Source organism: Rhinoraja longicauda, chromosome 6 (assembly GCF_053455715.1).
Source record: "Rhinoraja longicauda isolate Sanriku21f chromosome 6, sRhiLon1.1, whole genome shotgun sequence".
NCBI lineage: Eukaryota > Metazoa > Chordata > Chondrichthyes > Rajiformes > Arhynchobatidae > Rhinoraja > Rhinoraja longicauda.
Window position 1 is genome coordinate 74,756,279 of NC_135958.1, and position 25,585 is coordinate 74,781,863.

General features: G+C 39.7%; 1 protein-coding gene across 2 annotated transcripts in view; it reads right to left on the minus strand.

The window, feature by feature from the left end:
- Nucleotides 1–3,060: 3,060 nt before the first annotated feature.
- The window catches only part of cog1 (component of oligomeric golgi complex 1), a 31,552-nt gene continuing 9,027 nt past the window's right edge, over nucleotides 3,061–25,585 (minus strand). Inside the window, exons 6-15 of one of the 2 annotated variants that reach the window (XM_078401344.1) lie at nucleotides 25,040–25,250; nucleotides 23,144–23,941; nucleotides 21,781–21,927; nucleotides 17,008–17,169; nucleotides 14,180–14,307; nucleotides 13,959–14,067; nucleotides 13,099–13,208; nucleotides 11,160–11,238; nucleotides 10,509–10,564; nucleotides 6,034–6,156 (exon numbers count right to left, since the gene is read on the minus strand). In XM_078401344.1, the coding sequence (XP_078257470.1) occupies nucleotides 10,523–10,564; nucleotides 11,160–11,238; nucleotides 13,099–13,208; nucleotides 13,959–14,067; nucleotides 14,180–14,307; nucleotides 17,008–17,169; nucleotides 21,781–21,927; nucleotides 23,144–23,941; nucleotides 25,040–25,250 (1,786 nt within the window). In that variant the 3' untranslated portion in view covers nucleotides 6,034–6,156; nucleotides 10,509–10,522. Of the gene's footprint in view, nucleotides 6,157–10,508; nucleotides 10,565–11,159; nucleotides 11,239–13,098; nucleotides 13,209–13,958; nucleotides 14,068–14,179; nucleotides 14,308–17,007; nucleotides 17,170–21,780; nucleotides 21,928–23,143; nucleotides 23,942–25,039; nucleotides 25,251–25,585 lie in introns of both variants that reach the window. The other variant, XM_078401343.1, reaches the window with a different exon arrangement.

The following is a 25,585-nucleotide window of genomic DNA, read 5'->3' on the forward strand; positions in this document are numbered from 1 at the left end:
TTTCTTTACTGACCCTCACATAAAAGATGCTTGAGATTTTCATTCCAGAAACTGGTCTCCAATTGGCAGTGGGAGGAAAAAAATGGAATAGGAACTAAAGGGATCTTGAGGGGAAAAATCATTGGGCAAATGGAGAGATGGTTGCAAAAGGTGCAGAATATCGGCTGAATCATAAGTAGACTGGGGCAATGTTGCAGGTACAGAGTACAAAGAGCACTGTGGCGCAGTGGTAGAGTTGCTGCCTTACAGCACCAGAGACCCGGGATCGATCCTGACAATGGGTGCTGTCTGTACAGAGATTGTATGTTCTCCCCGTGACGTGCGTGGGTTTCTTCCTATGCTCCAAAGGCATACGGGTTTGTGGGCCAATTGATTGGCTTGGTAAAATTGTAAATTGTCCCTAGCGGATGTAGGATAGTGGTAGTGTATGTGTAGACTTGGTGGGCCGAAGGGCCTGTTTCCGCGCTGTATCTCTAAACTAAACTAAAGCAGAGCAGGATGAGTAAAGTTTGGAGACAGAGGAATGGAGATATCAGAATGTGAAGGAGAGATTCTTAAATCAACGAGCTGGTGCATTGAGCAGGGAGATCCAAAATGACTCGAGGGAGTACAGATACAGGGACGCTCCGGAGATTATTAAACATATCAGCCCCCAATGAGATAACCACAGGCTGGTCTTGTCAGATGAGTGGTTGGAAGCTGATGTTGTGCAGAAATGAGAATGTAATTCGAACAGGAGGGGTGGGGCAAGAGAATGAACGGTTAAACCCCATGCCACGCTTGCATAACTCAACTTGAATTGCCAACCAGAAAAATCAGAGGGAATTTTGGCTCATTCCATTAAAAAAATTCAGTGCTTGGAGACTGAACCAAAAGCATGGCTTTCTGCAATACAACGTGGAAACACACCCTTCAGCCCACCAAGTCTAAGCTGACCAGTGATCACCCATACACTAGTTCCTTCCTACACTGGACAATTTTCAGAATCCAATTAGCCTGCAAACTTGCACGTCTTTAAATGCGAGAGGAAACACACGCGGTCACATGGAAAATGTACAAACTCTGCACAGACAGCACTCTTGGTAAGGATAGAACCTGGGGCTCTGGTGCTGTAAGACAGCAACTCTACCGCTGCTCCACTGTGCCATTATCAAGCAACAATCTGCTGCAGGGACTCTGTGGGTTGAGCAGCATCTGTGGAGGGATAGGAACTGTCAATGTTTCAGGCAGAAATGCGGCATCGGGGGTCTTGTCGACATCATTTTGTTTAGTCTATTGTCAAAGTTTGTACTCTCCAACTACACCCATTCACCGATTGACCAGTTAACCTTGTTTGCAGCTTATTCCTGAGTTCACTCTGGTTTTACCTGTTCATGGACATCTTGCTTCCCCCACCCGCCCTTCTGCTGAATGAGCTTCTCAGTTTTGGGATCGTCAAACTGAGACATTAACTCTTTTACTCTTTCAGCAGCTTCCAGTTTGATGCACGATTAAGAACATGAATTGAACCTCAGAAGTCTGGACTATCCCGTCTGGACTCTCACCCTCAAAAATCATCAGTAAACTTCAATACATTCAAAACTCCGCTGCCCGTCTACTCACCCACTCCCCGATCCGTGACCATATCACCCCCGTCCTTTACAAGCTCCACTGGTTCCCCATCCCCCAGAGAATCCAGTACAAAATCCTCCTCATAACCTGGCCCCATCCTACCTGACTGACCTCCACAGGCACACTCCCACCTGCACCCTCCGCTCTGCTGCTGCCAATCTCCTGTCCCCCCCCATCCGGACCAAACTCAGATCCTGGGGGGACAGGGCTTTCTCCATCGCTGCTCCCACCCTCTGGAACTCACTACCCCAAACCGTCAGAGACTCCTCCTCACTCACCACATTCAAAACATCACTGAAGTCTCACCTGTTCAGCACTGCCTTCAACCACTGACCATCACCTCACCTTCTGTCTCCTTTTTCTGTTCGTTTACTTATTTATCTATTTATTTTCTTCTCTATGTTCTAGTAATCCCTGTAAAGCGTCTTTGAGTGTTTGAAAAGCGCTATATAAATGTAATGCATTATTATTATTATTAAGTGTGAACAGCCTTTGGTGGCAAGATTTATCAACAAAACGAGCCTGCTATAACAAGCAGCATGACATTTAGGTAGTGAATGGCAGAAAAGGGGCAGGTTTAAGACTCCAGGTGAGTGCATCCAAACTGAACCCATAGAGGGAGTAACTCACCACGAAAGCATATCACGTGATTAACGAGGATCAGGATAACAAGATTACAAGGATAATATATAACAGTCAGGGCCGCTGGTAAGAAAACACCTGCAAAGGTTAAAAGTTTGGAAGGAGTGACACACAGCTAGATAAGAGAGGTTAGATGTGGGATGGTTGATAGAGCTGGTGATACCCTTATTAGGCAAAATCAGTTCATTAAACTGAAAGAAAAAAATCAGTCAGGGATTCTTAAAGCAACAAAATATTTTAAAATGTAGTATTATGGACATTAGGAAGGTGTAGAGAAAGACGAGTCAGGTGGAGGAAGTAGCCATGTGAATAGAGGAGAAACGGTATTCCTGCAGGTGTTTAGGTTTTGAATATAGATGATAAGGAGGTGCAGCGTGGTGAAGGAGAATATGCGGTATTGAATTTGAGAAGTGAAAATATCCCTTGCTGAAGAATGGAAGGTGGAGTGCCCTTTAGTTCAGAGGCAATAGGGGATGGTTAGCCTTTAAGCAGGGCCACAATTATTCTGCTCACAAAGGATGATCTAGGAGGAAGATTTAGCCATGGAAACATTACATATAGTAGGAAAGATCAGAGTTGAAGCCTTGCCTCCGCTTGACAGCTTCTATCAGGACACCCAAGCTCAAAATCTTCCCAAAAGATTGCGCAAAAGTAATGTTTCGTACAAGAAAGCGGTAAGCATTAAAAACTCTGAAACGAAACACGTATAATTGATCTGAATTAGCCACAGTAAATAAAAATAAACTTTAAAGCAGGTAAGACACAAACTCAAGTCAAAATCATTATTAAGAATCAAATGCCTGTGACTATAGGTTAACCATACATTCCTCATTCATGTCTTTTTAAGGGATTTTTTTTCCCCACCAAGATGTACTGGGGATATGGAATTGGTAGCAAAGGAAAAAGGTCTTGTCACATTGCAGGTACATACTCCAATCTACATGCACTTAAATGCCATAAAATCCAAAACACCATAAGACCAGGAGCTGGAAAGGTGGGATTAAGCTCCGTAGTTCCTCTTTCTTATGCAAAATCACCATGAGTCTAGTGGCATCTTGCACTACAAATCTGTATCACGGCCACCTCAATGAAAGAGATGTCTCCAGCAGTGATATCTTATCTCTTTGCAATCACCACCAACGTCCTATCCTTTCTTTTCCATATACGCTACTGTTAGACGAAATCAGCTACCAAGAAATCATTTTTCGAAATGTTAGCACCAATAGTACTTCCCCTTCAACGTGCTGTAACACTGTCACATCCTTTTATTGATGTCATGATATTCTCCAGTGGAACAATGAGAAACAAATCATCTGAAGTAGCTCCAAAGGGACACGTGAGTCAATAATTGATTGTTCACTCGTCCCACTGTTGCAGTTTGTTTCATGCTTGTGACTGTCCAAAATGTGCTGCGTCCTTGTAAGTCCAAGTTATTTTGTTATAGTTATTTATAAAAGCAGGGTTACAATAAGAACTACATAAAGAATGAAGTTTATAAAATAGAAACAAAGAACTGCAGATGCTTGTTTATAGAAAAAGACACAGCGGGTTACTCCAGCACTTTTTGTTCAGTTTACAAAATATTTGAGTGACCAGCATTTATCCATTTAAAATGCACTCGCATTTCAGGCCTACGTCAAACTTGCTCAATTGAGCATGCACCACAAAAACATTGCCACTATTTACCCACAATTTTTACTCCTTCCAATGTTTCAAAGGACAACCAATGTGAAAGATTACATTTCTATTTAATAATACGGAAATCATATTGGAGGAACTTTATGGTAAAACTGTGACCAGAAAGTGTTAAGTTTCAACTGCATTATATTATCAGTAATCCTCTCCATATCGGCGAACACAGCAAGCTGGAGTACTTCAGTCAGCAGTCTTATCCTTTCATTGCCAATGACAACCAACAAAAGCCTTTTCGGCTCTCAAAAGTAGTTCTAGTCAGGGATACACCTATTCACTTGACAGGGGGAACTATAATAGTTCCAGACAGAATTCAGACACGAATTTCCATTGTTCCACGGAACCGAGCAAAGAAGTGCTAATCATTTGTATGTTTGGATTTAATGCTGCACATTTTTTTACCTTCATAATCTTCCTTTAATAATTTATAATTTTACCACCAAATCAACAGTTTTAGAACACATGGGTCCCTGCTGTGACTACATATTTACCAGTGTCGAATCAATGGCTACGCTTAATGCAAAATTTGTCATTTGTCAAAATTTACATTGGCAAAAAGATTGCTCAAATATAACAGGAGAGTATTCAATGCCAAACTATAATGTTACAATCAGAGATTTAGTTTCCTATGATTGAATGTCTCTTTGCGAAACATTTAAGTGCAGTTCTATTGTAGTTCCTCAATAGGATTGTACCTTGAACGTGCAATGTCTCGTATTACTATGGAGACAGGGCTAACATCATTTTAAGTCAGTGTTGAATGTAACAAAATGCCAAAAAATGCACATACCAAGGATTTAACATATTAAACATCAGCTACGGTAGCTAATTGCTGCATCTAATCACACAACTCCACCATAGTGGGGCAAAAACAAACTGCCGGAGGAACTCTTCTCTTGATGCAGTGCGTTGACTCAACTATCCCTATTCCCTCTGCAGACGCTGTTTGAATCACACCAACAGCGTTTGCTGTCTCTTTTGCCTTCACTTCAGTAGGACTGCTCTGCAGTGATGCTTTTATGATACGATAGAACTTTATTTATCCTAGGAGGGAAATTGATCTGCCAAGTCATAAAAATATAAAATACAAGAATCCTGAAATTACAGTGATGAGTGGAAAGGCTTGGGGATGTACAAAGATTGGGATGGGGAAGGGGCGTCAGTCTCAGTCTACCCCATGACAGAAGGGGGAGGAGTTGGACAGTTTGATAGCCACAGGGAAGAAGGATCTCCTGTGGCGTTCTGTACTGCATCTTCAGTTGTTGAAGGTACTCCTCAAGTTGACCAGTGTGTCATGGAGGGGGTGAGCTATCCAGGATGCACCACAGTTTGAGGAGTATGTAGAAAATGGCAATATGGCAAAAATCCAATCATCTATTCCCATGAACATATGAGATTATGTTTTGAACCAGCTAAGAGCAAACTATGGTTGATTTTTTGAGGGAAAATCCTTATTTAATTAATATTGAAGGCTCAATATATCTTAAATTTTAATCTCAACATATATAAAAGACAAATCCATCTTACAGTTGTGCTGCCTGGAAGATGACGGAAATCTTTAGCAAACTCAATTCTGGTTGCATCCTCCTTTAACTGAGTAGCAATGAAAATGTTGAAAATATTTGACTTCATCAAAACAGGACCACATCATGGTGCAAATGGAACAAAGTTGTGATCTGAAAGATGCGTACAGCCAAAACTATTCACTGACAGAGAATGGCCACACAAATGAACAGCTGAAGAATCCACTCATTACAATGTTGCCTCTGCACCCTGGAGACAAGCTCACATTACCAGCTTGTTATTTAATTCAGCATCATTAGGGATTGATCCAGGTTGACGTACTCAAGTCTCCATGATGCGGACATCTTTTTATAGAAAAATTGTTTTTTAATAATGCCAACAGATATAATTGAAAATCCTGCAATTAATCCTGGTCACCAATTCAGAATTGTAAGTTATTGACATCGATACACTTTTTCAGTCGATGGCAGTTGACTTTGTGTATTTATTAATTTATATCTACATCAAAGCTTGTATCAGTTATTATCAAAGCTGCCTTTATCACTTGGTCATACTCGACAGCCAACCCAATTTAAAGAGCGATGATGTTGAGGATGACGATGTCTCATCATCTTGAAAAGCAGCCAGCTGATGAAATAAGGCGCCCGGCTTCATACTTTCATCTTCCGCGGCCAGCATGGGAAGCATCTGCAACAGAAAAAAATAATGCTTTGAGCACTACCTCCTGCATAGATTTAACATGCATGACTACAGGTACACGAGGGAAAGACAGCAAGCAACGGTCTTCATTATTCACAGCTAATCCAGCAGCACATGTTGCAACAAATAGCTGATTGTAGTTCTGTGATCACTTTTTGATTCTTGGTCAAGTCGGCAAGCTCGGTTAGGTTCTCAACCTTCTCCTTGCTCTCGGAATAAAGATTTGTATGGAGGTGCATGTCTATAAACTGCTAGAATTGTCCAGAGGGAATTCTCTTCAGAGTTCAGAAGGATCATTATAAGCACAATATGCTATACACAACTGCCCGAGGATTAAGGATATAATGTCGCCATTACTTGCTTTAAAAAAACGTAAGCCTGATGTAAAGTTAATTTTGGAATAAAGAGATTGCACAAGGTAAATAAATATGTTTGTGACATATCCTTCTAATAATCACAACTAAAACAGTGAAGGCTATTACTCTGCATCCAGTAATTACATTAAAGGTTATAAAGTATTTCTGGCCAGTCACAGCTGTTCACCTGACAGAGTAACTGAGATATGAAACCCTTTTGGCTCCAATTGAAGTTTCCATCGGCTGAAGGTAATAAACAAGATAGTTAATATCTGGAGTACAGTTCTTTTTATTCAATGGCTCACAGTAAATGCAGTTACCTCCACCACACCACCTCCTTCACAGCAAATCAAAGTAAAATAGTGGCACATGCAGTCTTCTCGACAACGCATTCACATGCTTTGATACACATTAAACAGCAGGAGGGCAACTGAATACAGTGATACAATGGAACCAAATATGAAGTGGTTCAGTAATTTTGTCATTGAATGCAGGTTGCTTTCCAGTGGTTCACATTTACAGAATGCTGGGCCAGCTCTTGGCGAATTTTGCCCGCAAATCAGATTGAAAGTGTCAGGAGTTTGAATGGCCATTAAAGTGCTGGAGTTCCAAGCATGTGATTTCCCATCTGGAAGTTCACAGTGACCATGTCAAGCGACAGTATCCCTGTGCAGGGCCCAGTTTTGCAGAGAACCTCCACTTGAATGTGGAAAAAATGCCACTTGGACCTCGAGACACCCGAGATCTGGCACAAAATCCCAAACCCTTCTGATTTCAACGAGAATTCTTACCCCATGAAGTTATTGTTTTCATTGTTTACTTCTTTATCTTTTTATTGTGATTTTTCAAAAAATATTCAGCTATTATAAAATTGAAACAATGGGCCTGATCCTCAGTTGCATATCTCAACTAATAAAGCGCCTTACAAATACAAATCACTTCTAAGCTCTGCCTATTTATTGCAAACATTTGTCACAAGCATGGGCCTTTGTGCTTTACAGCGTTCAGTCCAATTGCCATTCAGACCTTGCCTTTCTGCATCTGACCCAAGCATGTGGGGATTGTGAGTGGTATAGGTGTCCAAGGGACTTGATCCAGTATAATCTGACCCCCTCTATTTGTTCTTGCAGACAATTGCTGTGGTAGATTAGTAATTTCTATCAAAGCTGATCATTCTCATTCTACACAACCAAACAATCTGAATTCACCACAGTCTTTGTCCAAAATAATCCTACAACACTGGTATTGTTGAATATCTTTCATCACCATGATTGAACACAGCCGACACAATGTCAACACAGACTTTCATTGTTATCTATTAGAAATTAATGTGCCAGCCATTCAATATGTTGAATGAAGTACACACAGAGGGATATTGAAAAAAGCTGCATTATGAGCACAAGGCAGCAACTCCTCACAGTTAGGAACAAAAGTACAAGAATATTTTGTTGTGGTAATAATTACATCAATTAATTTCATCCACAAATAATTCATAGATGGCATATAGCGAGTACCATAAAGACTCGCAACTCTGTGAACCAATTTGGTTAACAATTTTGAGCTGATTCAAAGATGATCTTGTGGCGGTCCCTGGGTATCAGGCGACTCCTTGGGTCAGCCCCCTCGGCACTTGACGGACAGGCTTAAGGGGTTAAGAGTCAGCCCGATGGGGGGGGGAGTGGTTTATTCCTTGGTGGACTTCACTGATGTAAAGAGCTTTACTAAACCTGCCTTTTCTCTGGCCTCCGCCAGGCCACTACAATCTAGTTTTGTGGTTCTGCATTTAATTTCGCCTCATGACACTCAGCACTTTATATTTATTCATAAAATTTAATTATTTCTGTGTATGATGGCAGATAAAAGGTACGAGTAGTTTGCAAGATGCATAAAAATCCAGTCCTGGAAGGATTACGCACATTCAACCACAGGCAACTATTAAATTTGCCATGTTGCAAGCAAAACGTCATACTGACACCTCCTCTGCCTAACTCTACCATTACTTCTGCAAAACTGCAAGCAATCAGCCCATTACTATAAGCCACTCTTGCCGCGTCCTGGTGGTTCTTTACAGTTTCAACTAAAGTGCAGTAACAGCTGTGCAGTAAAGCAGAACACTCAAATCATAACAAAAAGTAGTTCTGGGCAACAGAAATAAATAATTATTTAAAAATATCAGATAACAATAACCAGTGCATTTGAATTTTGGTAGAGCATTAGTGCCTCCATCAAATAACTCAAATTTACCACAGAAAATAACAATTCTTATATAAAATAATGTCAAAAGTTACAATAGCCTTTATGTGCGTACTGTTAACCTGTAAAATGTCTGTTATGAGTCATGGAACTCAGGCCCTTCGGCCCAACTTGTCCATGCTTATCATGTTGGCGTATTCAGCTCATTCTAATTCCCTGTATTGGACAATACCAATCTTCCTACCATATATCTATCCAAATTACTTTTAAAAGTTGTGATTTTATTTGCTGCTATAGCTTTCTCTGGCAGCTCGTTCCAGATATGGACTGCCCTCTGTTCTGTAGCAAAAAACTCAACTAAGATAATAATAAAAAGATTTTTTCAATCCATGGTGCGACACTTTTCATAACACTAAACATACAGATAACCAAATCACAAATGTAGACATAATAGCTTCAGTATTTTGTAATATCTCCTGTAACTTTGATGCTTATTCAGTTAATCACAAAATGCTACCAAGGTCTATAAAAAAACCTGGCAGGAAATTATGGAAATTACCTTTCCTTTTCCTCAGTATTGTCACCAAACTCCAAAAATATTTTGTGTAGGAAGGAACTGCAGGTGCTGGTTTAAACCAAGATAGACCCAAAATGCTGGAGTAACTCAGCGGGATACATAGCAATCCTGGAAAGAAGGAATGGGTGAGATTTCGGGTCAAGGTCCTTCTTCAAACGGGTCTTGACCTGAAAAGTCACCCATTCCTTCTCCCCAGAGATACTGCCTGTCCCGCTGAGTTACTCCAGCAATTTGTGTCCATCCACAATTATATTGATAGAATCAAGAAAAGGAAAAACATTGACCAAAAGTATTTTAAAGTAAGCAAATAGATTAGCCAGAAGCGAATATGCCACAAATAAAAACAGAAGCAGAGATGGCTGTGGAGGCCGTCAATGGATATTTTTAAGGCAGAGATTGACATATTCTTGATTATTACGGGTGTTAGCGGTTATGGGGAGAAGGCAAGAGAATGGGGTTAAGAGGGAAAGATAGATCAGCCATGATTGAATGGCGGAGTAGACTTGATGTGTTGAATGGCCTAATTATGTTCGTATAACTTATGAACTAAGACAGGAAAGCCGATTCTTCTTTTCATAACACTATAAGACACAACTTTATATTTTAGCAATTTAAGGTTCATATTGCACGAGTAGAATGGGGCCCTAAGATTTAAGCAGCATGTTCTTTCATAATGTAGAGTCAGCTGAAAATTTAATGTCAGCCTGTTCAAAAACATGATACATTTAACTCCAGAGCTGATATAAAACTCACTATTCATTGGAACAGAGAAGAAAAGGTAATTTCTTTCAATCATGCATGCCAAATACTGAATTAGGCTGTTCCTTCACACAGGAGATCCTTTTTCCCCTGTGGCTATCAAACTATACAACTCCTCCCCCTTCTGTCGTGGGGTAGACTGACTCCCCTCCCCCCTACCCACTATTTGCACATCCCCAATCCTTTCCACTCATCACTTTAATTTCATGTATTTTGTGTTTTATGTCTGTTGGCAGATCAACTTCCCTCCTGGGATAAAGAAAGATCTATCGTATCGTATCCAAATGCTTTTGAAATAACTTGTTTTAAGTCAGCGACTGACTTCAAACTACTGCACACTTGCTCATTACAAATACACTGGTATTGGTGCTTAACCAATCATAATGCTGTTTATTGTTTATGATTACTCAAGCGTAATGCAAAGCTAAACACGCTACACACATGACTATAAATACCCAGTGAAGCGTCATCAAAAGGTTGCAGCTGTGACAGGCCAATGCTTCAGCTGAAACTGAATTTACAGAAACCAGTTAAATTGCATACACATAACAAATTAAAAAAATATTTGCTACTTAATGTTGCATTTTATGTGGCACAGTGCTAAAGAAACTAAAACACACCAGGACCAATTTAACATTGCCACATGCTCAAAATCATCCAAAGTCATGCTCACTTGAATGAGGGAATGACGTGGATAGCTGATGGATGATTTCAATAAGACAACCCCCTTGCTCTGCTGATATAGTGTGTTATCTATTGAAAAGGTCTTTACCTTTTTCAAAAAATTAATACTCAATAATTAGCAATATCCTTATGGGGCTGTGCACCTTGCAAAATAACATGATAGATAGATTTTATCCATCAGTTCTATAAAGCCCACTGGCTGTCGTACACAACGTAACCATGATTAAGAGAGACCACTTAAACCAATTTGATGATGAAAGGCCGATAAATTAAAATGTAAAAATAAGTTAAAAGGTATCTTCAGGTAAATAAACATGCTTGTAAAAACTAGATTTAGATGTTTTGCTTTTGTGGTACAAGAGCTTAAGATCAAAACACATCCATACATCAAAGTAAACACACAAAATAAAGTCCGCACTGACCTGTTTCTTAACTTCACTTGCTCGGGTAGTTGACTTGGGCTTTCGGGAACGCGCCATGCTAAGCGGCAGTAAACCAAATCTGGAATCACAGATTCATAATTTTGTTGACTTGTACAGTTATAGAGTGTGGAAACAGGCCCTTCGGCCCAAACTGCCATACCGGCCAACATGTATTCAAGAGAGAGTTAGAAACAGTTCTTAGGGCTAACGGAATCATGGGATATGTGGAAAAAGCAGGAACAGGGTACTGATTCTGGATGATTAGTCATGATCATATTGAATGGCGGTGCTGGCTTGAAGAGCCGAACGACCTACTCCTGCACCTACTTTCTATGTTTCTTTATCCCAGCTACACTAGTCTCGCCTGCCTGCGTTTGGTCCATATCCCTCCAAACCTGTCCGATCCATTCAACCAAGTATCAAATGATTATGGGTAAGAAGAATGAACAAATTACTCCATGGTGTCTTAAAATGCCATTTAGTCAAATTAGTAAGCTACCAATTGTGTCTACAATTACTTCATCATTTATACCTGTGCCAGTTTGCAAGCTGGCAAACAGAGAATAGATCTTCACACCAAAAACAAACATGCTTGTAACACCTACAGATTTAGAAGATTTATTGCCAAAAATACAGTCAATATGCCATTGAATAATTTGCAATTTTACTCAATCCAAAACAAAGTTACAGCAACATGAAACCTTCACCTTAATGTGAGTTCTGCTGTATTTTTAAGCACAAAAGAACAACTCTACAAAATATGCACTATCTTCATGAAAGGTTATTGAATTGAAACACCTTTTTTCACTCCGCATTGAGTACAGTAAAAGTCCAGTCATCCATCATCTCAAGACCTGGCATGCTCTAGTAACCTGTGTCTCTGGATTTCTCAATGAAGTAAGCTGATATTCTGATTTATTCTGGAGAACTTCTGGGCCCCACGGAATTGCGGGGATATCTCAATTACAACAAAACCCGAAGTAAACGCAAGTTCGCCAACATGGGCAAGCTAAATGTTCATCATTATATATTTAATTACCTGGCCAAACAGCACAGAAACAGGAACGGAGGCTCACCTTGTCCATGCTAACCACCGATTACCCACCTGTACTAATCCCATGTACCTACACTTGAGCTATAGCCTTCTATGTCTTGCCGATTGAAGTGCTCATCCAGATAGTTCTTAAACGTCGTGAGAGTACCAGCCTCCACCACTTCAGGCAATGTTTTCTTGACTGAAACCACCTCTCTGGGTGGAAAAAAAATCTCAGATTCCTCTCTAATTGCTCACATTAAATCCGTGCTGTCTGGCTTTAGACGTCTCTGCTATAGGGAAAGGTTTCTTACTATCCACGCCCCTCATAAAAAAAAATTCTCTCTCTCTCTCAATCAGCTTTCCCCTCCTATAGCTTTCTCTACTACAAGGAAATCAAATCCAGCCTATCTGATCTTTGCCAATAACAAACGTTCCTTTCCAGGAAGCATCTTAGTGCACCAATGCATTCTCACCACCCATTCATATCCTTCCTTCATGCGGCAAATGCAATTACATGCAATACTGCAGCTGTAGAGGCTAACCAAGGATTCTTTAAAGTTGCACTATGACCTCCATGCTCATATTTTATATCATTGTGGGTGTTATTTCTGAATTCCGGTCTCTCTGGTGTTTTGCCTTTGCCAATTGCCAGATCAACTTAAGATGCATGGGAAAGGTGGAACTCTAATCTGAACAATAAGTGACAAGAAAGCTCGTATGATATTCAAGTGATGTAGTTCAACCTCCATGGTTCAAGGAAGGAACAAGACCTGTTGTAACCAATACGTGAGATAGAGTTGATAGAAATAGTTTGGTAGTATCTAACAATATCAAGTTGGATGACAGACACTAATTTACTGCAGTTAAATCCTTGCCACATAAATGCAATAAGGATTTGTTTACCGGATCTGACTGGAAGCCAACGGCAAGATGTTATGAGGTTCTTGAGAGTTAAATATCGTACTTCTGCTGGTGTATTGTTTCTCTGTGCCAGTTAATAACCCAAAAAGCACCTGAAGAACAAAAACAATTTTTCACATCAGTACAACATTTTATTGCCCGGGTCACGACCGAACAGGGAACAAGGGAAAGAAGCAGTTTGAAGTCAACTATGCCTTTACCTTGTGCACCTGTAATAAATACTGATTACTGATTCAGAATGATTCAATGTGTTCACTGCAGCCCTTCCTTGATTTGGCAGGTTTTACATTACAACGATTTGATACAGTTGCAAGTTTCGATTTTCAGTTATAGGAAAACAGGTCTTTAAGCTAATTTTTAGCCAATGTAAGCGCATTTTTTGGAATGAGATATTTATTAAAAAATTTTAGGCATCAAAGGATAGGGAACATACTTTTAACAGAATGGGGATGATATAATGAGCTTGAGATGACAAAGCTACTGGAAGCTGTGCTCCAGATGTCTTATTTCACTATATTTCAAGAGGATGGTTATGGCACACATCAACTGCAGCCTCCCAGAGAGCCTTGACCCTCGCAATTCACATATCATTGCAACAGATCCACGACAGACACCATCTCCTTAGCCCTACACTCATTCCTGCAACACCTGGATAGGACACCTACAATCAAACTCTTATTTACATTGACTGTAGTTCTGCCCTCAAAACCGCAATGCTAACCAAACTCGTCTCCAAACTCCTGGGCCGAGGACTCTGCACCCCTCCCTGCCACTGGATCCAACCGAGGAGTGAACCAGAAAAATATAAAACATTCGATATCCGATTGCATTGTTCTACTTACCGAAGTCCTTTGAGAGAGCTTGCTCAGATTGTTGTTAAGGTGTGGAGTAAAAACATCTAAATCAAATGGATCAATGTAACTTTCCAAAGTATCCGCCACGTTTTGAACCCTAATTTAGTAGAAGCAGAGTAAAGATCAATCTCCCAAGATATTCAACATGCCTCTTCAATGCCAAGAGCTCTTGTATAAAATGTCCAGGCTTTTTCAGAAACGTTCCTTACCTTGGGTCCTGCTGATGCCTGCTGCTTTTCGCCTCATCCATTTTGACTGTTAAAATTGAAACAAGGTACCTCAGATCAAAAAGCAGCTGCAAAGCTCTGTTCTGAGTTAAAGGGAATGCAGAATCAGCCTGAAAAGCCAAGTGGTAGAAGTACCAGTTAGTAAATATCATAGTTACTTCAGTTACATTTTATTAAAGTACTTTTTGACATAAAGAAAACACTTTGTATCTTAAATAGTTTGGATCTTGAATAAAGCTCTCCAATCACAATGCTGTTGAAAATAACAAGTGTTCAGCAAATCACTGTAGAAAAATACATAAACTGAAGGACCGCCAAGAGAGATTTTATTCTTCTAACAAAGTGATATCGCAACTGGTTTTCCCTACCAATTCACATGAATTGGCAAAAAAATTGAAAAGCTGTAGATCTAAATAAAAAGAACGTAAACGGAGGAATAAAATAAATAAAAACACAAGTAATCATCAGCCCATATTACACCAATGTTGCCAGACAACATCTTCAAATGCTTTAGGATCAGATTGCAATTCAAAAGAGTACGGAAAGCTTTGCCAAGGTAAGCAAGATTTGTCAATGCAAGGAGGAACTAGCAATTTCTGAATATCCTTGATCAAATCAAACAAAGAGAGATTACTCAAGGGCTGTAAAAGTCCTTTATATTTACTCTTTGATGCAGAAAAAGATGCAAAGCAATTAACTGAAACAAGTGCCTAGACACGTGTCATGATGTATCATGTTAAGAATGTACGCAGTAGACTTTTAAAATAATGATTTGCTTACTTATTTTCTCCTGGAATTTGTTTATCAAAGGATTAATTCTCCAGAGATGCTGCTTGACCTGCTGAGTTACTCCAGCACTTTGTGTCCTTTTCTGACATTTTAGTCACTGTTTACTCTTCTAAATTGCACCAGTTAAGGGCCTGTCCCACAGGCGATTTTAAGACGACTGCCGGCGACTAGGCTGTCGCCAAACGTTGGCCGGGGTGTCGAGGGCATGATTGTGAGGAGTCTTCAATGAATCGTAGTGGATCTCGGCGCGTTCCGGAAAAAAATTCCAGATAGAAATTTCTCAGCAACAGCTGGCTTGTCGCCAGGTATCGTAGCTTATTGCGAGCGCTGTCGCATGCTGTCCCCAGGTTTGCTAGGTTGTCGCAGATGCATTTAGAAGCACGTAATATTAAATTAAGAAAAGGAATGAAGATACCAGAAGATAGTTTTGTTTAACCAATTCATTTACCGACAGGACATTTGACAGGTAGATTGGAGGCGACAGTTTGACGGCCAGGTAAGCGTGGGAATTTCGTGATGTTTCCAAAGACGGTGTAATCTCTTAGCCAGGTGCTAGTTTGTCATTACATTATGTTGCAACGTTATTAAACATTGAGCAGTGAATATATGAATAAAATAGTGAGGAATTTTCTTGGAAATTTCTTAGGCAGGAAACATGTTCCCAATGTTGGGGGAGTCCAGAACCAGGGGCCACAGTTTAAGAATAAAGGGTAGGCCATTTAGAACAGAGATGAGGAAAAACTTTTTCAGTCAGAGAGTTGTGAATCTGTGGAATTCTCTGCCTCAGAGGGCAGTGGAGGCCAATTCTCTGAATACATTCAAGAGAGAGCTAGATAGAGCTCTTAAGGATAGCGGAGTCAGGGGGTATGGGGAGAAAGCAGGAACGGGGTACTGATTGAGAATGATTAGCCATGATCACATTGAATGGCGGTGCTGGCTCGAAGGGCCGAATGACCTACTCCTGCACCTATTGTCTATTGTCTATTGAAATGCTCCTATTTTTCCAATTCTTTACTGTAATTATGGCAGAGAATTAATTTTCACCCCCCAAAAAAGTTTCTACAGGAGTTTTTACTTTATTATGACAAAACAAGAATTCTGAGCATGCTGATTGATGTCCAGGAAGCACATGTCACATCAGCACAAAATCAACTAAAGCAATCAGTCTTGCACTTTTGAGTTTACAGGCACAGCAAAAATGTTATTCTTGTGCATGAGTGAGGCAACCCAAAGAACAATTTTGTAATCCTTGGAAGAGAACTTAATACATACTAAACACACAAACCCTTCATATGGAAATCGTTAGCAAAGGACTGTACTGTGCTAGATTTCTATATTTTCTTTGTATGGGGGCATATCAGTGTCCTGTCAGTACCTTTTGGATTACAGATATCAACGAACCAAACACACAAGGTATTACAAGTTAAGGTGGCATAGTGGGAACGGGTAAAGTTAACACACTCCAGGCTGTTATTGTGGCCAAGTTTAAATGACTTGCAGTAGGGTGGACTTTGTGAGCAACAATCAGTTGCAACAAAATAATTCAGCTCATAAGTTTCAAATTAAATAGTACTTGATATCTTTAGTTTTTTTACAATGATTACCCAGTCAATTGAACTTTATGTGATTCAAAGTTGTCATTAAATCGTGCCTTTCATTATTATTGAGTTTAGAGATACAGCGCGGAGACAGGCCCTTCGGCCCACCGAGCCACGCCCACCAGCAATTACCGCACACTAACACTATCCTACACACACTGGAGACAATTTACAATTATACCAAGCCAATTAACCTACACACCTGTACGCCTTTGGAGTGTGGGAGGAAACCGGAGCTGCCGGAGGAAACCCATGCAGGTCACTGGGAGAAAGTACAAACTCTATACAGACAATCGCCCGTAGTCAGGATCGATCCGGGTCTCTGGTGCTGTAAGGCAGCAACTCCACTGCTGCACCACCTTGCTGAGTCATTATATTGTTCAGAGCAATACAAACAAAGATTTTTTTAAAAAACATCCATACCTTATCCAGGATCATGGAACATAACGTTTCATAACCAGAAAGCACCTCATTCGAACAAGCTTTCAGCAACTCCTGGAGCGTGACCTTAGGAAGAGCATGACCTCCAACCCGATTTATTTCTTGGCATAAATGAAAGAGAAGTGACTGAACATTCCAAGAAGGCTATGGAGGGGGAAAAAACAAAGGAGTAAACAAATTAAATGCTGGAGTAATTTAATCCTTCTTAAAAACAAATTTATGGAAGACAAGCAACAGTGTAAGAGATTTAGTATTAAAACTGCAAATGGCCATATGAACTTTAACGTCATGACTTCCATGGAAATTAATGCAAAATAAAAATAAATAATTTATTTCTAACTTCCAATATTGCGAATTAAAGAATAATGAATAAAATATGAAACACCACCACTGGAAAAATGATTCATCAAATATAACTGTCACAAACTCACTGACTTTCCAACTCGCTTTGTATTTCAAAAAGGAGATTTTATATATAGTGGGAGGACTGCTGCAGTAATTCAAGGACCAGGTAAGAGAAATCGTTGAGGTGGATAATAATAGGAGACAGAGCAAACCAGAGGCTGTTGCGAACATGTGGCACTGAAATAATCGTCATTTCTATTCAGCTCTTTCAGTGCTTCGGTCAGATTCCCTACACTTATTAAACTGGTCAAAATGTGTGCCTATCTTCTGGAAAATATTTCTCGATTCTATCTACAATTTGAATTTTTGGGAGCAAAGCATGTAGAGGACGGCACAATTCTTGCATTTCTGTCATACGGAAATTTGCCCTCTGACAAATTAATCACATCAATCCGCACGCTCAGATTTGTGAGTTGTTACAAACTATGCAAGGCAGTGGAATCGGAGGTAGCTGCCCAAAAATGTTGACATTTTTAATTTATCAGCGATAATTTAAAGTAGTGCAAAATGATATACACAAAGACAAATAAAGAGAACATACAAAGTTGTCAATAAATGATGTTTAAACAGCTCTGGATAACATCGAGAGTTTGTCTAGGTGAGCAACAATATTAAGTTGGAGGAGGAAATAACAAAACGCGCTGTGTGCCAGTTAGACTGCAGTTTGCCAATTGTATCCAGTTCTAGTTCACAAGAAAGTTGATTTAAGGACTGAAGGCAATGCCGAGACTAAGTGCAGGGCTGATTGACAAGAACTGGGGTCAATTAATGAGCCAAAACTTGTCCTTTGCAATTTGTAGTAATTGATAATTAAGGACAAAAGGGGATAAAATCCAGAATATTACTTTAAAATATAATTGGGTTCCATTTAGGAACTCATTCTGTTGCTCTTGTTAAGGAATATTTTCCTCTCGCTAAGAAGTAACAACATTTTAACTTAACAAATAAGTGGAGACAAAAATCCTGGGAAATTTTATTAGCTAAATATCACCAATTTCATTTTTACTATTCATTTAGAATTATCTTGTGGTAACATACTTCGTGACACCTCCAAAGGCTCAGATAAATATGCAGTCAAAATGTATTACTCGTGGCATTTGTCACTAAACAAGTTTAGCATTCTTGCAAATCAAATCTCTGCAGGTAGAACAGAGGAATAACTGGAAGAGGAAATCAGTATGAACATACAAACTTCTACAAATTAATATCCACTGGAATAAATCCACAGGAGCTGGGGGCACGGTGGGGGTTAGAAGTACAGTATTCACTAATGGCGTAATTACTCATGTAATTTTACATTTCAGTTCAGTGTTATGTGGAGTCAGGATTTAAGACTTTTCCACATCTACGATGATGATAGATTAGATTACAGACATCTGTGGTTTCAAGTTACCATGAGCACTACTTTGATTACCTCAGAAATAACCCAACAAGTTCTGGCAGCAGTCAAGTTGTACTTCACATTAAATGAGAACTCTTTTGAAGACCATGGACTGAAGTTTATTTGTTGAACATTTGTCCCCAAACAGATAATACATTGAGAACAGACAAATAATTATCTGCTAATCAAGAATTGAATGGTCCACACCCCAAGCCATCTTTGGATGCATCTAGAATTCTGGGCCAAAAATGGTTTTAAATAATGTCAACATGTTATCATTTTAGTTTTACAAGATAAATTATATATAATTTATTTGTACTGCAAAGTCCTGCTAAATTGTCTTTAAATATGTTTGATTGAGTCACTCTATAGTCTATGATTCTATGGTAGTTTAATAGGTACTTTCTTAGGAAGGAGATAAGTAGTACACGTTATTCAAAAATAACAGTAGAGCAAATCTAGTTAGTACTCTATAGAAGTCACTATAATCCAGTACTTCCAGTGCCCTCCATAATGTTTGGGCCAAAGACCCATCATTTATTTATTTGCCTCTGAGCTCCACAATTTGAGATTTGTAATTGGCTCCTTAATGCAGGCATATGAGAGCTCTCAGCAACTAGTCTTTCCATCACCGTTGGAAACTTTTATTGCTGTTTATCAACATGAGGACCAAAGTTGTGTCAATGAAAGTCAAAGAAGTCATTATGAGACTGAGAAACAAGAATAAAACTGTTAGAGATATCAGCCAAACCTTAGGCTTACCAAAATTAAGTGTTTAGAACATCATTAAGAAGAAAGAGCACTGGTGAGCTTACTAATCGCAAAGGGACTGGCAGGCCAAGGAAGACCTCCACAGCTGATGACAGAAAAATTCTCTCTATAATAAAGAAAAATCCCCAAACACCTGTCCGACAGATCAGAAACACTCTTCAGGAGTCAGGTGTGGATTTGTCAATGACCACTGTCCGCAGAAGACTTCATGAACAGAAATACAGAGGCTACACAGCATGATGCAAACCACTGGTTAGCAACAAAAATAGGATGGCCAACTTACAGTTTGGCAAGAAGTACTTAAAAGAGCAACAACAATTCTGGAAAAAGATCTTGTGGACAGAAGAGACAAAGATTAAATTATATCAGAGTGATGGGAAGAGCAAAGCATGGAGGAGAGAAGGAACTGCCCAAGATCAGAAGCATACCACCTCATCTGTGAAACATGGTGGTGGGGGTGTTATGGCCTGGGCACATATGGCTGCTGAAGGTACTGGCTCACTTATCTTCATTGATGATACAACTGCTGATGGTAGTAGCATAATGAATTCTGAAGTGTATATATAGACACATCCTATCTGCTCAAGTTCAAACAAATGCCTCGAAACTTATTGGCTGACGGTTCATTCCACAGCAAGACAATGATCCCAAACATACTGCTAAAGCAACAAAGGAGTTTTTCAAAGCTAAAAAATGGTCAATTCTTGAATGGCCAATCCAATCACCCGATCTGAATCCGATTAAGCATGACCTTTATATGCTGATCGCAGACTTCAAGCAGTCATTCCATGCAAAGGGTATGCAACGAAATACTAAACATGACTACTTTCATTTACATGACATTGCTGTGTCCCATTCTGTGCTCTGAAATGGGGGGACTATGTATGAACACTGCTGTAATTTCTACATGGTGCAACCAAAATGTATAAAAATGGCCTTTATTAAAATCTGACAATGTGCACTTTAACCACGTGATTTTTTCCAATTACAAATCTCAAATTGTGGAGTACAGAGGCAAATAAATAAATGATGGGTCTTTGTCCCAAACATTGTGGAGGGCACTGTATGACTTCGGAGATCCACAATACCTCTTGGTTTAGTTTTAGTTTTAGAGATACAGCAGAGAAATAAGCCCAACGGCCATCTGAGGCCACGCACACAAGTATTCACCCATACACTAGTTCTATCCTACAACACCAGGGTAAATTTACAGACCTACAAACCTGCACGGCGTATGGGAGGAAACCAGAGCACCCGGAGAAAACCCACAAGATCACAGGGAGAACGTACAAACTCCGCACAGGCAGCACTCGTAGTCAGGATCGAAGCCGGGTCAGTAGCACTGTAAGGCAGGAACTCCACCATTGCGCTATTGTTACACCCTTGATGATTGGACAATGACCTGCAAACACAGGCTCACAAATGGGGGAGAGAACCTAATGCAAAGGCCAGATCTGGTTTTGCAGACTGAACTACTTACCCCCTGCTTCTAAATAACCTTAGATCGGAGTTTTTTTGCAGCGACTTACGTAACATTAATTGCAAATAGATTGTGGAAAATCTTGAAGTGTTCTGTGCCAATAAGACAAAGTTCTACAGCAAGTTGAAATATAGTATGCTTTATAAACAAGCAGTAATGCTGATCTCCAGCAAAAGAACCAGGGCTCAGCAACAATCCAATTTTAATTCAAAGGTCTTTTATTGTCACATGTACCAATTAAGGTACAGTGATATAAAATTGAACAAGGACGTTAAATAAAAATACATTTAGTAATGTAACAGATGCAAAATAATGTCCACAGCACCAAAACCCTGACCCAAATTAGGATGTGGTTTTTGGGACTGCTTATTCAAAATGACTTGTCCGCAAATAAGGAAAAACAACTTTAAAACTAATAATGTTGAACTTCAGGAAAATCTGCATTAAGAACAAGCCTACAGTCATCTCCGGCGCATTCAATTTAATATGCTGGATATCATTCGTAACAGAAAACATCTCTACAATTGAACAACCCCAAAATATTAGTGTACTACATTTACTTTAAACAACCCCTAAATTTGCGAGTACTACAAAACAAATAGGGATCTTAACTACCAATAAGATATTAATGAAGATATCAGTCATGGTTTATACAAGTTTTGTTTTAAATGATAGAAAACAAAGTATTTGAATGTGAAGAACAAACAATCATTCTAACCTGTACAGGAAGACGAATTTTGGAGGTCACACTATTCCCAGCCTCTGTTTCCTCTTGAATTTCAATTTCATCCCAGCTCGTGGCTGTGGATAAAATGACTCCAGTTGTACGAGAGTGCAATGTTTTGGTGAAATGGGAAACTAGAGCCTTAAAAAGAAAAATAATCAATGAAAAGGTAGAAACATAAAATGACTAACATTTACATAAACTGCCAAGAACTTATTTACAAGAGTGTCTTTAATATAGCAAACATCCAAAGTTACAACAAAAGAGTATCAAACATTCAAACTGAACTTGGATGAAGCACAAGATTGGAAGGACCATGTTTCAGGAGGAAAGAGGTTGTATAGCAGACATTTCAATTTTCAAACTCTACATCCAACAATTCTAATTAACCATAAAACACAAAATGAAATTTCTCAAAGGTTAAATGTGATACCCATATTTTAGGAATATCAAAGCTAAATTGCAGAATAACCTTCAAAAGATCCTGCAGGCATAACTGCAGGAGAGCAGTCACAGTAGCAATTTTTTTACAAATAGTGGTAATTTGCAGACATACTTTACAAAACTGGATAGAAGTGTTCCGCAATTGATCAAATTTGTGGATATCAATCTTTCCTAACTTAGATTGTGCTTTTTAAGCACAAGTATGAAAACTCAAATCCACAGAATTTGTCTTTATGTTGTTTTTTTGCCTTTATTGTACTGTAAATGTGATGTGGTTTTTTTGGGGTTGTGTACTATGGGGGGGGGGGGGAGGGTTTGGCGGGAACTGTAAATATAAAATTGTCTCTTCCGAACGGAGACGCGACCCTTTGTTCCGGGTCGTGTCTCCGTTCCGGGTGCAGCTTACCATCGGCCATGCACCTGGAGCTGGTGGCCTCCACCTGAGACTCGCCTGTGGAGGCTCCGGCCGCGTGGATGTCGGAAGCTCGCAGCCCACTCGGTGGGGGCCGACATCGGGAGCTTCGGCAGCAGCTTTGCCCGCCCCGGATCGCGGGGCTTGGGTCGGCCCGCTGCGGACCTTGCACCGTCCGGCGAGGCCTGGAACGTGGTAACTACAACAGCCTGACCGTGGGTGAAGACGGCAGGGGAAGAGAAAAGACATTCTGGCCTTCCATCACAGTGAGGAGGTGACTGGAGGAGACTCACTGTGATGGATGTTTCTTTCTGTTTCTTTTTGTTTGATTGTGTGTGTTATTGCTTATTTTTATTGCTCTTTTATTGCTTTTATTGTTCTTGTTGTTGGACCGTGGGTAATCTTTCATTTCACTGCACATTTATGTGTGTGTGACAAATAAACTTGACTTGTAAAATTCACTTTGAAACAAACAAATATCAGGTAAAAGTAGACACTGACCTTTGATATGGCCACATTCCAAATTCCATAAGCACCCGTGCTCTGTTGTAACAGCTGATCCTTTATTTCCTGCCATTTAGCCTGTGCTGGCTTCACTTCTGGCAGTTTCCCTTTGCCCAGCTTCTTAACAGGACGGAGCTCACATACAAGATTGTTACTACTTGACTTGCCCAAAATGCACTGCTTGAGATGAGGGCAGAGTTCTCCTATTGACTGACATAATCGGGCCATAAAAAGGACGGCATTGAGATTGCAATCAGTGGGAGAGTAAGTACAGTTTTGCAATCTCCCTTCTGCCATTTTAAGTTGTGCTCTCACGCAGTTCAGAATGTAGTGTACACAGGAAAGACACTGTGTCTGCAGCATGTCTTCCACATTGGCGTTATCAGCGTACCTATCAAATGCAGAATTCTGTAGTTGTGAGGGCGAGTAGCTATTTACATAGTCCTTTACAGCAGTAGCAGCTGGTGGAAGATACATTATTAAATCATCTAGTTTAACTTTTAATTTGGAATCAAGTGCCGAACAAAAACTTTGAACACAAAGTGTAAGAGCTTGAGCCTTCATAGAAAGTCCACTCTTGACAAAGTGACTACGATTAGCAACACTGACCCAGGCAGTGTCTGGTAAAAGATCATTATTGTTCTCTGACCAAAGGTATGCAGCCACATTGTATTCGAAATCAACAGGTTTAATCATAGTAGCGCCGATGTTCTTGGTCTGAAGCTCCTGTAGACCTGAAATCAAGAGCTGTTTGGAACTGCTTGAGATAGATTCCACACCTTCTTTTGTCAGTGCCTGGAGAAAAGAAAGGCATTCATATAATGTGTCCTATCGAACCAAATTATCCAATTCTCAAATGAGGCGTTTCCTTGATATTCACATTTTAAACCGTTAAGTAAGAGACAATTTTGGTTTCAGTGGCAACAATAATCCAGATTAATACAAGGGGTTCTAACAAAGAAAACATCCCTCTTTGCAAGGGAAAGAGGATCAAATAAACATCAAGCAGGCATTGCCAAAACGCATGAATTTTTTTAAAAACATGGGGAACTGGGGAGAAGAGACAAGAGGTAGATGGCTGAGCCCTCATTGTGAGAGCACTATTTAAAACAGTAACCAAGGGACTAGAGTAATGGAAGCAGGAGTGGAGTAAAGTTACAGCAAGGGAGGTTACAGCGACAGGCAGAAGCAAGGCCGTGGGCACTGCAGCAAAACAAAAACTATTTTAAAACTGAATAGTCATTGGAGAAATGAATGGTATGAGTCTTGTTGCAAGATACAAGGCCAGATGGAAATACATTGAAATTGCCTGTCCAGAAGTCAGTGAAGGTTTTAAGCGCAGATGGTCTGAAAAGAAGTCCAGCCAGTCCATGCTAAAATTAAGACAAAGGCAATATGGAATAGAAAGCTCAGCTTGATGTCAAATATGTCACCAAGATAATGGTCATTTGCCAAGGCAAAGGATGGCAGCCCATTAGTGACAATTTGTTCCACTACTTCAGAATATTTGCAGACTTTTATCCGATGAAGGTCTTTTTTGTGACATACCATATTTGCTGGAATTTAGTAATAATACAAAAGGGAAATAAAACAAAATTCTTGATTTGACGTTTCAAACACTAGCAATTCTAAACTAAACACGAGTTCTCCCAGCTTGAGCAAGTGACAGCCATTCAGTTGCTCAAGATCCCACAATGGGTGTAGTTTATTCCTTTTGTAGGTCAGATAAAGACATGCAAGCATTTTTAAAGATAGAACATTAGTGTTAGAGTAATGAAAAAGAGACATGGTAAACTGATTTTTTTAAATCGGAATTATTTGCAAGGATTGCCATTCAGTTTGTGAATGCTAATGTATCAAAATTTGTTAGGCCAAACATGGATAATATTCTACCTGTAATCTGTCAAGGAAGAGCTGCTGAAGAAAATCTTCCCAGAAAGAGAAAGGCTTCTCCAAGAGTCGGCAACAGACAGTTTCCCAGTTCTGATATATTGATTCACTCGTGAGGAGTTCCCATACTGCATCTCGGATTGCAGCAAGACCCTTCATACTTTTCACGTAGATCAGCAGATTCCCAATTCCCATTTTTATGTCATCCTTGCACCTTTAATAAAAGTGAAAGTTGTTAGAATCAAATCACATCATTTTGTAAATCTGTATCTTATTACAAATTTCCACATAGCAGCACATGCTTTGAAATGACTCTCCCAATAGTCACCATTCCATTTTAATAGTTTGACTCTCATAATACAAATAGTCTGACTACGAGTGGCTTTTGAGGAAAAGTGTTGATCAAAAACAACCACTTAAATATTTAAAAAATCCACTTATGCAGTGCTGATTTACAACGAAATAAAAGTATAGGGATGCTATATAGGTCTTATAAAATGTACAGAAGTAAGAGTTTATTTTTGTGTACATTTCCACGTCACAAGCTAC